The sequence below is a fragment of the Salarias fasciatus genome, chromosome 12, assembly GCF_902148845.1.
Source record: "Salarias fasciatus chromosome 12, fSalaFa1.1, whole genome shotgun sequence".
NCBI lineage: Eukaryota > Metazoa > Chordata > Actinopteri > Blenniiformes > Blenniidae > Salarias > Salarias fasciatus.
In genome coordinates, this window is record NC_043756.1 from 6954291 (window position 1) to 6972008 (window position 17718).

The 17718-nt window shown below is 44.4% G+C and overlaps 1 protein-coding gene across 3 annotated transcripts in view; it reads right to left on the minus strand.

Moving 5' to 3' along the window:
- Positions 1-1332: 1332 nt before the first annotated feature.
- lmx1bb (LIM homeobox transcription factor 1, beta b) overlaps positions 1333-17718 on the minus strand; it is a 44875-nt gene continuing 28489 nt past the window's right edge. For all 3 annotated transcript variants that reach the window (XM_030105375.1, XM_030105374.1, XM_030105373.1), the window contains 6 exons: positions 8525-8757; positions 5491-5666; positions 4955-5032; positions 4528-4594; positions 3746-3907; positions 1333-2627 (listed from right to left, as the gene is read on the minus strand). In XM_030105375.1, the coding sequence (XP_029961235.1) occupies positions 2470-2627; positions 3746-3907; positions 4528-4594; positions 4955-5032; positions 5491-5666; positions 8525-8757 (874 nt within the window). In that variant the 3' untranslated portion in view covers positions 1333-2469. The remainder of the gene's footprint in view (positions 2628-3745; positions 3908-4527; positions 4595-4954; positions 5033-5490; positions 5667-8524; positions 8758-17718) is intronic.

Here is a 17718-nt window from a genome sequence, read left to right on the forward strand (position 1 = left end):
ACCTGGTTGTCAGATTGAAGACCTGATAGCAGATATTTATGCATTTACCGCATACGTATACCGCGGCGCGTTCAAGTTCCTCTTCCCTCACAGAAATGACAACTATAAGATCGCAGCCAAGATCACGAAACGCGGTCATGAGTATAATATCAGGAATATATTGAGTCATCGCAGCGCCGACACCATCAAAGCGTTGTTTATCTGCGCGGTCACGTGACTCGGCAGACGCTGGGTGGAAGCCTGCCTGGCCACATTGAAGAGCTGTCAGAGAGATGAAGAAGCACCCAGATGGTACTTCCAAGGAACCGCCCGACGAGCCCCGGGGCCACGGGCGGGGCGTGCTCGCCAGTCGTGCAGCTGTATTGGTATGTCACCTGAACTTTATTCCGACCTCGCCCTCAGCGTGCGCGTTCGCCCTGCTCCGGTTGAAACGGCAAGCTATGTGGGTCAAGTCCGCGTTTCTCGCACCGGAGCTGTAATTAACAGGCTACTGTAACACCTCCGTGAATTAAACACCAGCGTTTTAAGGCGCCCCAAACATTTCACAGCACGTTTAAAGCGAGCTCTGCTAGCTACAGCCAATTAAAATAGCATTAACTTTTAATAGGGCTTCAATAAAATATTGCAAAATGGAGAACATTTTTTAATTTTAATTGCTTTTTTAAAAACTTTTTAAATATTTTAAGGTTAGCAAGAATAAACAGGGATTTATTCATAGTGTGAGCGTGTGTGAAATTTTTAAAATAATGAAAAATCTCTTTTAAGATTTAAGCAGCTTCTCACATCTCGTACAGGTCTGAGTGGTGCTGTCCTCCAAAACAGTGCTTCAGATCCTGATCTTAACTAAAAAATGACTATTAAAATCAGTGTAAGGCTATTTTTTTAGTCACAAAATGACATACGACAGTTTTTCCCCAAAAAAAATTATTGACAAAGGGACGTTTTGCTTGAGCAAAGAAGAAAAATTCAACAATTTTCATGGTTTTATAAGAGAGGTTGAAGCAGAGTTGTTGAGCAATGGGGTCATTTTCAGAAAATCCATTAATGCTACAGAAGCTACAACTGTTCTTGTTTAGCACAGCCTAAAAACACACACTGTGGCACAGTTACTAACTTGGCAAATGAAGACATGTCACAAAATATTATTAACTCTCGTCACTTGCTTTGATTTACCAAAATCCAAAACATCGGCAGATGAATTTTTGTACCACATGTGATAAGAATTGACCCAATAACTCTGATGTGATCATTGGAAAACGCTTCATCTTGAACATATCGAGCTAAAGCTGAAAGTACTATGTTCTTGAAATGTGATGTGAATGGTCACTGATGGTATTTATTTAATGGTATCAGGAGAAAGACATTGTTTATTCATCAAACCAGTCAACTTTGGTCAATTAGCAACTTTTAACATTTTGAGAATGCACATTGGACAATGACAACAAAAGGTTTATGGTCTGTACGAAATAAATAGCAACGTTGCTCATTTACAGCTTGGCTGAAGGAGAAAAAAAAACATAAAACAAAAACAAACAAACAAAAAAAAAAACCATAAGGGTTAATCTTCATATTAAAAAAGGTATACAGATGAGTCGTGATACTCATGAACTCACTAATTGCTCAACAAAAAAAAAAAAAAAAAAAAATGCTCTCCTTTTTAAATAAAGCTTTTCAGTTTTAATATGTACCTTCAAGAGCCTGTTATAGTTAAATAAATAGAATGCTTTCCATTTTTAACATGCACATCCAATTTGCCTGGGGAAAGTATTTACACTTCACTGATCCTACTTGTCCGCCCGATTTTCTCCTCGAAACACATCTTTCTCATCACAAACTCTCATACATACACAAAATGTACAGTCACTCTTGCAGACATGCTGCACCTATTTACTATTAACACGATATCTAAACCTATGGAAAGTGATCAAAATGCTAACGGTGAACATGGAAAACCATGTAGTGTGAAGAAGAAACAGTCCAAACAACACATCTTAACCAGGATGGGGGGGGGTGGGGGGACGGTCGGGGGGCTTACAAAAAGTTGTTTGTTTACAATTGATCATGCACTGTATAAATTCACTGTGTTATTTGGTTTGAGAGTGTGTAATCAGTGGCTTCGATATCTACTTGTTTTTAAGAGTAATATCTCCTGTGACAAATAAGCAATCCTACCAAATATTTTCCTAAGAATATTTAAGTCTTTTTTTTTTTTTTCTTCTTCCAGGAATCGTCACTGTCCTACAACAAGTGGTTTTTACTATCTTTGAGTAAGCGTCCGCACATGGCCAGGAGCTACTGCGGGGAGGTGTTTCTTCTGCCGTGTCCGTGTTAGAGCGCAGAACTCCAGGCCATGTGCTTTAGGTTGAGATGGGCAGTTTATTCTGTGCTGATGTTTCTCTTTTGTTTCGTTTTGTTTCTTTTTTCTCTCTCTCTCTCTCTCTCGTTCCTCGTTCGCTCTCTTCCCCCTTTTCACGACGCAAAGTAAGAGTTCTGCATGGAGTAGAGGCGATCGATGGGGTTTCCCACGCGGGCCTGCATGGAGCTGACTTCCGACGAGGCCATGAAGCAGTCGCTGAGGCTGGTTAGAGACGTGTCGCTGTCGATGTCGTGGAACGCCGAGTCGTTACCTGCGGACGGAAGAGACGCCGAGGATGTCAGCCAAAACACAACGGCAGCAACAGCAGCCGCAACAACAGCCGCAACAACAGCCGCAACACGCCCCTTTGATTGTGAAATCAGCTCAATCTTGTATCCGAGATTTATGGCAGCGCTGGGAAATTATAATTACTTATCGTCACTATGAGAAATTGCAGTTGTGTGTCATCACAATTGTGTGAACAGTTTTGTTGGATATCATCAAAGCTCACTTTTTGCTGCCCTCGCTGGGACAATTGCAGCCTATGAGGGAGCATGTAAACAAGGGGCATCCTCCTAAAAGATCTGGTTAATAGCAACTGTTTACGCCTTTCATAAAACCTCAACATGTTATTTCTCTGGAGGGAATAGTTAACTTTATTACACTCTGGATCTTAATGATAGTGTTGCACAAAATGGGGACAGTGTTTTGAGACATATCTTTTAATGCCTTGCCAATATTGTTCTTTTCCCCAAACCAAAGGAGAGTGATGAGACTGGGGATTTGGGTTCTTACTACCGAGAAGAACTAAATGGAGGCAAATTATAAGGAAGTTATGAACTTCAGGAAACGGTCCCTCTGGGACAAGTTGAGGACACCACTCAGAAATGTGTTATTCCAGCTACTTCCTGTGGACTAACAGTTGATTGACTGATTCCACCCCCCCAAGTCCTTGTTTGCATTTTAATTCTATCCCGTATCAAACAGAAATCAGAGACTTGTTATTTTCCCAATCCGATTCATTAGCTCACAGCCCGGTCCCTGTTTGGACTGCAGTTTATCTCAAGCTGTCCACACAGACCACATGTTTTTTAACCGACGTTAAGGAAGCGTCGTCAGTAACCGGGCACGTCTCACAACTGCAGGCGAGGAGTCCGGACCGTGCTAAACTGATTTGAAAATCCACTTCAAAACCAAACGGCTTATGAGAACGCTTGTGTCGTCTCATGTGGGAGGGGAAGCTGCCCGTTCTGCTCGGCAAGTGGCTTAAATCAGGAGCCTGTGGCCCGAGCACATGTCCCACGCCGGGGAGCGCCGAGGTTGATCAAGGGACAGGCATGTGCGCTCTCTCTTTCTGTGAGAAGGGGGAGGGAGTTGGTGGATGCTCACCATATGGGTTCATATGGTCCCCGGGCATCTGTGGGGGGGTGAGCCCCTGTTGGAACGGGTCTGTGCTGTAACCGTTCTGATCCATGGCGACCAGCTGCTGCTGCGGCGGAGCCAGCGGTGTGAAGGAGTTCATCATCCCCTCCATCCGATTAGACATCACCTCTGCCAGAACAAAACAGGAAGTGTATTTAAAACACAAAATGTATTATTATATATTATAACCTCCCCATTTGCTTGCTTATGTCTGGAACATTTCCACTGAAATCTGCAGTATTTCAACCAACTGGTCAGAAGAACATAAACTCTTCACCAAAACCTGAACATCCCCTCCTGAGCTGAACTGTGCAGCGGTTTGGCAAATCCAAACATCTCACTGGCTTTACAAACAGAACGATTGACTTACTCTTTAACTGGCTACGAGCCAAGTGACTACGTTTGGTCATTTCCACATTTTTCCTTGTTTCAGTGTCCAGTTAATGACAGTGATTCATGATTCAAACAGGGACATTTCTTGACATTAATATTCCTAACGTGTCATTAGTTACAGTCATTCAATACACATTGATATATTGATGCGAAAATGTTTTAAGGCCTTCCAGGAAAGCTTCAGGATATAGAGAAATGCACTGTAGTGAAGAATAAACTGTCCGATTTGATTTTCAGTCAAAAACGTTGATCTTTTGTTGAAACCCTCTGAGTTTCTAAATACCGTGTTTCTCTATATCACGCCGCCTGAGCCGCCGGCCCAGCGCTGCGTGGGCAGTGCGTACGCCGTATCGTACCTTGGCCGAGTCTCTGGGAATTCTGTTGTTCTTGTTGCTGTTGCTGTCTCCGAGCCAACTTCTTCATCTGAAACCAAGGAGTCAAAATTGTGAGGAACTCCCAAAACTAACATGCTCTCTTTAATTTAAAAAGGATGCTCCTCGCCGTTCACCCCTGAATGAACCGCGTAAAAACTGTATCGCAGTGCACTCCATCGTCAGGAATCAAAGGTTTTTCAGCAGATAGCAATCAGGAAAGGGGAGGGCGTAGACATTTAATGCAAGAGCGAGCGAGATTTGCAACTCTTTTCCCTTTTTTTCTTCATGCATTTGTTAAAGGAATGCAGTGATAAGTTTAACACACACAGTGATTTATCAGCCGGGCTCCTGAGACGGAACAAAGCTGTGTTTTTTTGTTTTGAGGACACCACATGTATCCAGCTCTCACCTTAGCTCTCTGGTTCTGGAACCACACCTGCACCACGCGCACGCTGAGCCCCGTCTCCGCAGCCAGCGTCTCCCTCACCTGAAGACATCCAGACAGAAAACAAAACATCCTGAAATACTTTTCCTCCCTAACATGTCTGCCATGTTCCCACCAGGCGCGCCGGCCTCTTTGATTTGCTTTGATTCCGCCGAGCACCGAGCGCAGGCAGCGGTCCGCTCTGGACCCGGTGGTTATTGCCTCTTCAAAGCCCCGGACCTGTTTCTGGGCGCCCGGGCTACGCCGGGCAGCTCCCCGCTCCCCAGTGTGACGGGCTGCGTTACACCGGCACTGCCTCGGTTAACACAGAACAGAAAGCCGCTCGCCACTTCAAAGCTCCGCTGTGAGGGAGGGGGGGCTTTTTTAATCTGAGAATTTTATTTGTCAAACTACCGTAGGGCGAGCGGTCGGCGTCGAAATCTGCATGACGCTTAATCCGAACCAGGAAAGATAGAAATTAGCAAACAGATAAGCGATGCCGCTGTACTTTGCTGTCTCACCTTTCTGCAGGGTTTTGAGGAGACCTCAAAGGAGGCCTTGAAGGCCCGCCTCTGTTGAGTGGTGAGGATGGTCCGTGGTCTCTTGGGCCTCCTGGGGTCCTTCCCATCGTCCCCCTTCCCCTGACTGCCGATGCCCTTCTCCGGCTTGATGTCCAGCTCCTCGTCGTCACTCTTCTCTGCGGACAGAGAGACATTTTTCCACGCTTGAACCGGCTTACACCCTTTTCAGCCGGCGACGGCCCGCAGATGAATTCATTTTCGTTCCTCGCCGTTCTCGGACATTCACACACACCACAAGTGCCTAATCAAAGGAGACACATGTGTTTTTGATACTTTGTTATCAATTTATTACAAAAGGAAAAAGGCCGCATGTACGATGAGACTTACAGGAGTCTGCGGAGAGCGCAGTGAAATATGCACATTTGTCACCGAGCTGGACACGGTGTCACCGGTAATGCATTGCTCTCAGCTTTGTCTGATTTACACTAAATCCATCTCTGATAAGGACACTACATCAAGCGCAACATGAAAAAGGCAACGCGAGTCCGTGTGGGAGATCCATCTCCTGCGTCTCAGCGAGGAAACGCTCCGTTTTACATTTTAAACCTTAAAATAATGACAGAATATATATGGGTTGCCGAACTTTCGCCATCAGCGGCAGGATATTGCAGTTTGGAGTCGCAAAGTCTCTCTGCCTTTATCCTTTAACACCAATGAGGCAAATAAAAATCTGTGATCTGTTGATAGGTTTGTTAAGATAAAAGTCTGTAATCTATTTATAGCTTTCGCAGATATTGACAGTTCGTCCTTGTAAAACTAATTCTGTTGTTTTTCTTTTTGATCTTGAAAGTATTTATGAATAATGGAGAATAGAACTAAATGGAGAAGGCTGATAGAAACACAGGCTTTACCAATTTAGTCCTGTCCTGGATTTTTTTCATCACCAGAACTCCTAGATCAATTACTTTAATCAGGAACATTCAAAAACTAACTGGAAGAAAAGGAAAATAACTTTCAGTCCTTAAACTAGTACTATGGTGGCTTCACAGTCCAATCACAGATAAGAGTCGCATATTTTTTACAGTATCAATGAAGAACTGCTTGATATATATATTTAAAGTAATCTGGGACAAACTAATAGAAGCAATCACTCATTGCACATTTTATCACAACATTACAGGAACAAAATCAAACTGAGTCCAGAAAAGGATGAACAAAAAATGTCATAGTTTTACATAAGTTTGCAGTAAACAATCCAGATTTAGCTCGAGGCTAATTTCCGACCGCTGCCCCAAAAATGAGAGCAAAAACACAGTTAGAGACAGGTAATGATGATAAAACCGACCCTAAAGTGCTGTTTTTAAGTAAAGTGCTTTCGAGACAGAGCACTAATATTTAAAGTACTTGATTTACTAAATGTTCTCAAGTTTGATCGTTACACTCTCATACCTTACACTAGCCCTTCAAACTGAAATAGGTGGTTCTAATATATAATAACAGCTCTAATAGCTATAGGTAAAATATTCCAGATGAAGCATTCTCAGAAGTGCGCAGAGGACTTTCAAAACCCTACGTCACGATCAGCCCTGGTGGCTGACCTAGTATTAGTAAATCCATTTCTCTTTTTGATAAAACGCCCCGGGGTCAGTGAGGCCAGCATGCACATACGAGATGGATGCTCATATCTTAAGCGAGCACTTTGAAATGATCTGAAATTCTCAAAGCTTAGGAATTGATATTTCACTGAGGACTGATGGCTTTTGACACCTTGATGGCGCTTTTATCAAGCTGCTCAATCAATTAAAACTGCTTGTACATCAATTAGTTTGAATCATTGTTGTTAGAGAAGTCAGTGGAATAAATCCAACATGACATTTGGTTATGGAAAATGTCACTCAATTCAACCAAAAAAAAAAAAAAAAAAAAGAGTTTTATTTTAAGCCGTCCTATGCATTTTATTACCGCCGGCCACAAAAGGCATGCAGCTATGTAAACACAACATAAAGAAATAAACGGATAAATAAGAAACATGGGTTATTATTCCACGCGAAGATGAAACAAGTGTTTGCAAATCAGAACCAGCAGTGCTGCTAACAAACCCTAATGATTCTGGGGTCTGGTGGCGGCGAGGAGAAGCACACACGATGCCTCAGTGTCTGCTGTCATCTGGTTCTGATATGTATCTACATTTCTCAGCCGAAAAACCTACATTTCATCTGCCGCATGCCGAGGTTAACCTCTGTTCATGTCAACATTTTCTCCAGCTTGAAAATTTGGAGGCACGCACCAAAAGACGAGCCTGCGCGCTACGGCGGGACGTGAGCGAACGAACAGAGGGGGGGGGTGAAGACACGGAGCAAATATTCCCACAAGTTGACAAAAGTTGACACAGGCACAGATGTATTTGACAAATTCCCCGCTTTTGTGCATGTTTAAATGTGAGCCAGATGGTAGTGAACAGTGAGGCTTGGCGAGATGCCTCATTGTGTGTGGAGGCTATAGGCGAGGAACACTAGAGCTGATAAGAGTGGAGGCACAGGATTTCTGCAGAAAGGCCCCAAATCCCTCTGTCACTCACCATGATACAGTGATTTAATTCTTTCCAGCTCCAGACCCTGCCCACGCACGGAGAGCCATTAATACAGGGTGGCTTGGCTCTGTCCTGTTTCCACTTCCTACTGTATCATAAACCTATGCTCCCTGCTCGAACAAATACAATAAAATCAGCCATTGAAAAACTGCAGATGGAGCCGCATTAGTGTTCCTTTTTTTTTTTTTTTTTTTTTTTGGGGAAATGCATAGAAACTGTAGGATGTCTGAGCAAACGATCTGGCAGCCCGAGCTGTTTGTTTCCTATGAAATTAACAACCGAGTGCTAAAACCGGTGTGATCCAGTTTATCTGCAGCACGCTCGCGCTGGCTACCGGAGCGATGGCGCGGCGCGTCCAGAATACAACACCCCGGTGCCATGTGAGGATCGCACCCCGGTGCCGTTCTCGCCGCCGTGCGAGAGGGTGCGAGAGGGGGGGCTCACCTGAGTCTGAGTCATCCGGGCTGACCGAGCTGAGTAAGTCCTTCTCCCTCTCGTAGTCGATCTTGCAGAGCAGCTGACCCTCCTTCAGGACAAACTCGTCGCCCTTCCTGAGCTGGCGGTCGCACACGCAGCAGCAGAAGCAGTTGAGGTGGTAGACGCACTCCAGGGCGCGCATCACGAACTCTGTGGGGGCGATTTTCTCCATGCAGCCGCTGCATTTGGTCGCAAACAACCTGTACAGCAAGAAATAAATATGAGAATTTGAGAAGAAAGTCTGATTTTTATTACCTTTTTAACATTTCAAACCTTTTTTTTTTTTTTTCTTTTGTGCTTCTCTGTATTTAGTCACAGAACCTCGCTTTAGCTGCCCGTCATGGATTTTTGTAATTGGCTTGCTGGAGGAGGTGGCTCCTTTGGCAGCAGCTCATCTGTTAAAATGTGGAGGGTGGGCCCATCCCAGCGTCATTCCAAGTGAGCTCAGTCATGGGCACCCAGACCTCCTCGCAAATCTACAAAAGAGGCCCGATCATTATCCAGCGCAGTGATCGCCAAACCCCGCTGATCCCAATCAAGCCTCCGCTTTCCATTTACACGTTTCTTTTAATATCCACGGCGCTCTGTATGCATCAGATACCGCGATACACGGCCAGCTACTAGGTTACCCTTTAGTTCTGTTCATATCTCATCTCACTGTCTAATACCGCGCCTTTATGGCACAACGCCACCTCTATCACCATTTCCTAGACAACACCTCCGTCTTCTTTTATGTCCTTTCAGGAAGATGTTTGCATTGTTTTATTGGCGAGTGAGAGGCATTTAATTCGTCCTCCGTTGTTCAGAAGAAGCCACATTAAATGGAGCAAGGAGGCAGGGAGTGTGGTTGATCTTGTCCAGCCGTAAAGCTGGATTTATTAGCGGCTTCTTTTGTTTGCCCTGGTCTGGAAGACAGCTGGCAACCGCCTATCTATTTGTGGTGAACGTCTATTTCATTGTGCGAGGCAGGGAGGCAGCGAGAGGAGCAATTGACATCATCTGCTGGTTCGGGACGGGGATGAGCGATAGTGATGAATATAATGTGTAAATATGAGAGGAAGGGAAACCAAAGGGTGGCTTTGTTATGGTAATGCCGTTATAGGTACTGATTGAGTGCTGATATGGTGTGTGCGCGTGTGTGTGTTCACACGTGTAAGTGCATGCGTGTGTGTGTGTGTGTGTGTGTGCAGCTGTATGCGTGATGGAAATAAGAGCAGATTTTGTTATTGTCTCTGCAGCTTTCCAACTTTACTGCTTCACTCCTGCCTGTCAAATCAGAATCAGGAGAGCTACATTTTATGCCACGTTAATTACATCACAACAATTAATTGCCAATTTTACTAGTTTCCAGATATCCATCCATTACGGTGAAATTACAACCCGTACCTGTCAGCAGAAGACAGCTAAAGAATCTTATTTCCCCTTTACCCATCATGCCGCAGCAAAACAACAGAGATGTCAGAACTGGCACTCTCAGGGTTCATAAAATCCTTTAATCTTTCATTTATTACAATAAGTTAAGAAGATTATTATTGAACTATGGAAAAACCTCAAGGATAATCCCTTGAAAAAGAAATTTTGGCATGTTTCTCAAACAAGCAGGGTTCTTGTTGAAGTGACCTGCCAACCTGGATCTATCCTCTAAACAAACCGCCGAGTCTGGCCACCGAAAAATTAAAGACAAGAGCAAACACCTCGACTCAAAAAAAAAAAAAAAAAAAAGAAAGAAAGAAAGAGAGAAGTCTGAGATTGAAAAAAGAAGGGAATATTCAGAGACTTGTTTCGAGTTTTTAGAAGGATTAGTGCGTAACATGGTGGGATCAGGAAAAAGAGGTGATGAATCTGTCAAGACAAGTTCCCAGCTCTAACTCTAATGTTTAGCTAATGATCGCTGGCTTAGGCTCAGAAAGAGGGCAAAAAGTTGAGGAAATGACTTGTTAGCGCGGTTTTGATACGTCCCGGGCTCCGCATTCACCTACGACCGCTCTCTCAAATCTTCTCATCTAGATGAAAACATTCTCATTCAGCCCTCTTTCCTTTCTTCTTTCTCCTCGCCGAGTCTAATCTTGTAAGCCATTATTTTTCTATTTCCCCTCTCTGTCACTTTGCATTATTTTTGCTGCTGTAATTCCTATTCGTCCCTTCTGGAATCTTCCTGTCCTGCTTTGTCCTCGGGTCTAATCCGGACTTTCTGCCTGTTTTCAGTCCCCGGTCCCCATTCTCAGCGGGGCTCAGATGGAATAGCCATGCATGACGCCCCTTCTATGGCAACCACACCTCCACAGGAAGGCAACGCCGACTTTTCGGATGGGCAGAGAAGGCCTTTGAGAAGCTGGCAGCAGAAGTAAATCCTTCTCTAAGGAACAAGGAGAATTAGCAGGGAGCAGTGGACTAGGGATTTAACCCTACCCCTCTCCTTTGAAAGGCACAGTCGGTCCCACTCCTGCGGCTAGCCACAATCAAACAGAGGAGGAGTGGGGAGGTGGCAGTGGGGAGAGCAGAACACAAACTCCCTGAATGACACAAGCAGTGGATTGTGGAGGAGCCTAATCCCACTTTAATACCTTTCCAAGTTCAGCTGCTAAAGAATGCTCTTTAAAACAACACCACTGTGTGAGCAGTGAAGGTTGACCAGGGGGAGGCACGCCATTCAACCTCCCCAACATTACCTGATTAGTGGTTTGAGGACCAGGCGGCTGGGCCCGCATGCCAACGGGAGACCGAGGGGAAGATGTAAATGATGATTTTATATATAGAAGAACATACCGACAGGGACCGGGGATGGCATTAGACTGGACAGCTTTCCATAGTGAACGTCTACAGGGATATTAGAGAAATCAAAGAGGCTGAAGCTGCCGCCAAAATCAAACCTAAAGCGATCTGAGTGATCATTTACCACATTCCATCCCTACTTGATCCCGGTGACCCGTCGCACCGTGGCTCGTATCCGCCGAAAATCCACTTTCAGGATGTTCAGCCTCCTTTGGTAACGCGACTCCCGCTGTTGCGGAGGCAACTTACTCCACGTATGAAAGACAAGCGCGAGGGAGGACCACCAGCACGACGTCCCGACGCTCTGCCTCCTCCCACACCTGAGCGACGAGACCCTCCCGTGTGGATCAATGGCCGCATCTCAAGCGGAGAGGACGGTCAATATTTACCCTGGCCTCCCCAGATCGGGACTCATAAATGAAAAAAAGAGCCCGTCTCAGCACATACCTCCCTCCCGGAGGAATCATCACGTCCCTCTCTTAATCCTGTGTCCGCAAACCTGTAATCCCGTGTCTGTTCTTTTTATACATTATCTCTCTCTCTGTGACAGATTATCACACTGCTGAGGCTTGTAAGGTTCGAAGCAAAATGCTCAAAAACTCCACACAGAAAAAACCCCAGGAATAGCGATATATTAAAAAAAAAAAAAAAAAAAAAAAAAAAAAAAAAAGCATTATGAAGAAGACAGCAGCTCGGGGGGCCGGGGGTTGTTTTGTCTGATGAACACTTTAGTGCAGCTGAGAGACATCGGCCTCTCTGCAGCTCTTCTTCTTCCCCCCCCTTTTTTTTTTTTTTTTCCAGGCACTTTAGAGAACTATGCACACTCCCTTTGAACAGATTATAGGCAACTTAAAGTGTGACAACATCTTAAGCTCTCACCACATGTTGCCAATGATTTCCCTTCTACAGACATTACATTTAATGCTTCTGCCGCAGTGATAAGCATCAGGAGGACTGGGTGGGATAAAAGAAACCCAGAAGAATAAGGGGGGAGGTGGGGGAGAGTATGGAGCTCCTTATGGCGCTTGATAATCATGCTACATTTAGCAACACGTGCAACAGTCTCACCTACTCCCCTTTTCGCGATTGAACAACACTCCAAGAAATACCATAACAATTTGGGGAAGAATAGCCAAGGCCTATTATGTCACCACATCGCTTCAAAGACAAGAGGGGATGAGGATTATCCAGGCGGCAGCTGTAAGCCATTACTTTGAAGATGAGCTCTCGTGTTTGGGCAGGAAACCTGCGGCCGTGCCAATCATGCAGAGGTGAGAGCCGAAGCCCGTGAGGCAGGTCAGACCGGGGCCTCCAGACGGGCCGAGAACACCATCGGTCAACAAGTCACTTCAAGATTACATCCAAAGTAAGTTCTTTTCCAAACCAGGTGACACTTTCTTCTTCTGCAAGCCAGGATGATAAAAAAATGAAATCACAAGCACACTATTATTCATGTCTCTATTAGAGGATCAGACTGGTGATGTTAGAAAGCAGGTATTGATAAGATACTGTTATGTTATAATATAACTAATATGGGTTAAGGTGGAACAACAATGAATAATGACAAAAAAAGCCTCTTCCCTTATATAGTAAATGAAAAAAAAAATGTATTGCATGCATCATGTGTGCACAAATTAAGATCTAAATTCATAATTTCCCATAATTTCAAAGGGTTGCTTCTACTCTGTAATCTTCAGGTATGATACTAAAACTAGAGAAGGATATAAATAGCGCAATATCATTACACATTTTAAGAATTACACATTTTTACATATATTTGTCCAATTAATAGTCTGGTAAATTAGCAAATTTTCACCCAAAATTAAATCTATCAACTTAGTCATTGCTAAGTAAGCTAGCTGTAGTCACAAATCTTCAAAATAGACATAAGGTGGATGTCAGCCTTTTATTGATTTCAGGACAAGAGGGTCATAATTCCAAAAATGTCCCGCTTTAGCGTTCTCACATATTCCCAGAAGATCCTTCCCACCAAACGCGTGATAAAAAGAAATCGCTCAAATCTTCTCCCAGATTCTTCAGGTGGCATCTTTCTCTGTTTGTCATCTGGAAAGACGAACCGCTGAGCAGCCACTTCTCGGCTTCTCGTGAGACACGCCTCTAGTGTGCAAAAAACCGGCTTTTAGCAGCAGTATCAAGAGCTTTGGCTACAAAGGAAAACATTTGATACCCAGATGTTTTGCTACACGCGGGTGAACGGAGGCGAACCTCTTCAACTTCGTCTCAACATCACCGAAATTACTTTGTTATGTTCGGCTCTGTTGTCCTCGACACGCAGGAGACACGAGATGCTCTCCAAACAACCTTGATTTGGCTAATGCCAGCGTTTGATTGCTTGCAGAGGGACCGATGATAAATGCGGAGTTCAGGAGGAGATTTGCACTTTGGGTTTCTGTGTGTAAATAAAAGAAGTCCAGTTGCCTCCGTCGTGTGTAAAAGGAGGTTAAAGCAAACTTCGAGGCCGGTGTGAGTAGTAAAGTGCTCTGAAACAGTGGTAGTGATGATGCTGTCTGCATAAATGATCTCAGTAGCTGACCTTGTTTCATAGTATCAGCATTTCTCTTTGGAGCATAGATTCATGGAGAGTAATGAAGCCAAATAAAAAGTGCCATCCTTCTGCTCCCAAGGGCCAGCTCCAGTCAGCTCTAAAAGCTGCTTAATCACCATCCCGTGCTTACTACATTAGCATAATAATGGCCTTTAAATTGAGGCTCTTTGTTTTTTAATTAAACTCCCAGCAGGTAAAAGTAAAACACATTAACGGGAGATGTGTACACCACTAATGGCCCAAAGGTGCCTTCTTCATCACACAGCTCTGGCCACAGGGTTCTGCCTGTTCCCCGCGCTGCAGCTCAGCACCGGCTTCCTGCGAGCTCGCCGGGGAGGAATGAGACGAGCTGATTGCACTTGGCATATCAAAGATAATAGCGGAGACGTGTCTGACGCGTTTCCAGTGTGCGCATGCACCTGCCCCACATCTCGGAGGGAACGCACTTAGTAATAGCTGCCGAACGGCGCTATACTAAAATCTGCAAAAAAAGACGCTGGTTACAGTTAGTCTGGAGTGAAGTGTTTCCAGGATTGTCTATCCCACATGTCCGCTATTGTGAAAATAAATACCGCCACTTTATTTCTATGGCAGCATGAGCTCGTATGTGCTGGAATGCACGGCTCCTAAGACCGGTCCCTCGGCCAGACGGACATCCCAGGCATATCTCTTCATAACGCCGCGCCGCACAGCTGCAAAAAGAAATCCAAACCCTTAAGTCGTTATTCAAATGATCTCATTCCAGGGGCTGTGCGTTACACAGATTAGCCAGTTCACAACGGATGTGCGGGTCATGTGTGTCCAGCCTGCGTGCAAGAGCTCGTGCAAATTTAACATTTTGTTTTTTTGTTTTGTTTTTTTAACAAATCAATCGCAGCAGGTTAAACAGTTAAAAAAAAAAAGCGTATTCAGAAAAACCTCTAAAAGCAACAGTGGGATGCAGAGAATCGGGCTTCCTGATGCTTCTCCCCTCAGATGTGTGCAGCAACGAGACGCTCGGAAAACGCCATGGAAATAATCCTCCGCAGCCACACAGGTAGAACAAAGCTCAGGGAGTCAAAAGGACAGTGTGTTGGGCAGCAGAGGAGGCTAAGTACACATCTAAATACAAGAGTAAGCAGGCAGGCACACACGATGCTGTTTGGACAGCTGGTGTTCCTGAGTATGTAAAATGAGTGTAACATTGCATTTAGGCTCAGTTTTTAGAGCTCAGAACAAACAATATGGCCACGCAATCTGAGCTGCAGCATCAGGGAAGAAACTACGACTGTAAAAAGAAATTAAAAATGCCTTTTTTTTTTTTTTGTACCTGGCTCTCAAAGTGGAGTTGATCCTTGGACAAATACAATAAATAAATTTGAATTACAAAGCTGTTATGAAGTTCTTTCCTGTTTTTTTTAAATCAGCAACAGCATCAATGTTGGAGATGTGACAATTTTAAAAAGCGTAGGCTCAAATAAAAAAGAAAAAAAAAAAATCCCTATTTGATGTGTACGTGTACATAAATCTACGAACCATCACAGCTGGCTCCTACTTCTGAGAGTGTTACAAGAGAAAGTGATGACTACACTGTAATAATGCTCTTCACATGTTAAAGAACGAGTACAACCTCCCAAAGCTGCACGTTCATATTTTCAATAAGAGATTGACTCAGGAGCTCTCTACAAGTCATAATGTTTATACAACTTTGCAGCAAAAAGGAAAAGTTATGATCTCATGTCCAGTCTAATAACATAAGACCAGATTAAATCAGGAGGAGCGACGGGCTGCATCCAGCTCTAAGATACTTTACTTTCTTTATCGGACAAAAATAAATGGACTCATCTTTCCGATGCGGCACTGGAATGGTTAAAAAACAACATTTGGATTGGAGGGTTTTATAATTACTATTGACCCAGAGGTTCTGGGTCTAAGAAATAAAACAAACAGTAATATGAGGTGTTCTAAAGCACAAGTCTGCAAATATGCAAAGACAGGGTCTGGTGGAGAGCATCACGCTTTGGCTTCTTTTCTCCGTTCCTAATCTGTGGGCCTACACAATATTAAGACGGCTTTGGAGCCACTTGTGACCCAGCTGTGCACTAATGAAAAATTCCACAGCTCTGTGCAGAGGCCAATGGAGCTTGACCCCTTTCCACCCTGAACCAAGCAATGTCCATCTTGAGGAGTTTACCAGGGCTGAAAGATACTGGATTAATAAGTAGGAAAGGAGAAAGAGAGACAATCTGGGAAAGTCTAAAAAAAGCCCTTGTGTGTTTCCCCTTCTTCTCTTCCTCCAGTCTCCAGTATATTGGTGTGAAGTAAAGTGTTTGCCCAGGTTTTAATGGGCAGAGATGATGTGGAGATCATTGTGACGGAGGACGGCTGTGTGAGGGGGCTCTGTTTACTTAGCAGAGATTCAGCCTTAAGCCCAAAATTAGTTTGGAGGGAGAGAATGTGAGGCAACCAGGAATTAGACGTTGTTCACAAGATCCGGATCCGTGTGTTTGTGATCCCGCTGCCCTTGATTCTCTGTCTTTGTGTCTTAACCAAGACAAAAGTGAGCACTATAGAAGCAGATATCAAAAGAACGCCAAACAGGAAAAAGAAAGCGCAGGCGGACTGCAGAGGCGTGTACAGTGGAGGCAACGCACATCATGTTAACCACTCAGAAATGTCAATAAGCATGGGGCAGCTTTCATACGGATGTATATGTTTGGGTCTGGCCAGCCTCTCGTTATCCCCCTGCATTTTTTTCGCGGCATTTATTTATACAAACTTAAACATAATTTAAATAACGGCCAGTTCAGACCGTTTAGCCGCACAGATGCAAAGCGACGCAGATAACATCTAGGAAAATATCCGAGAAATGCAGAGGAAAACAGACAAGAGGACACAACGTGGAGGTTCCAGGCGAGGGCAACAAACGTGCACGGCGCTACCTTTTTTCACAATATACATCCCACAGTGCTCAACGAGGAACACATATAATATAAATGATAAGTGATTGCAATAATCACAGGAAGACTTTCTGAGATGGAAATCAGAGGATGGGGGCTGTAGCAGCACGGATCAATCTGCTCTGGATCGATACCAAACACTTCGGTCCTAACGCACAGCTTACATCCCCATGAAAATGAACAACAATGCTCCGCCTTTCCAGGAGCATCCTAATCATCGGAATTGTCTCACGTGTTAAAATATGAGTCGGCCGCTCCTCCGGGTAACGGAGCGCAGAGCTAAATATGGGGTGGGAGGGTACGTGGCGGGGTTGTGCAGCAGGGGGGGGCACAGGGGTGAGAGAAAATGAAAAAGAGAAAGCAAATGAAAAATAAACATTGTTTTTGAAAGACAGGATGCTTTAAGACCCGGGGGCCAGGGATTAACATTCAGATTAGCATTCAAATAATATATTTGAATTTCTGATCAGCAATCCTCTTCAAAGAGCTAAATCCCAAGATTAGCAGGTGTTATGCTAAAAAGCTGTGTTTTTTTGTCAGGAACGTAGCTACACTAGCCAAACAAATATGTCTTTGAGTGTGAGGAGCTGGCATGGATGTATGCTGGTAACCATGGCGACTGACTGGTAGTTAGGCGCCGTGGAGAGGGGTGCAGTGTAGGAATGTGTCAAACAGACCGAGGGGCGCGCAGACGCCGCAGAGCAAACCGAGAACCTGCTGCTTCTCTAAAGACCGTCCACCACACCGCCGAGACCACCTACAAATTCCAGCCAGGTTTGGGTGAAGAGGGAAAAGAAAGGTCATCCCGCAGCATCGCTATTATTTCTTTTCACATGCACTTTTTTTTCTCCGCGATTTAAAAACGTCTGGCTTGGCAAAGGGAG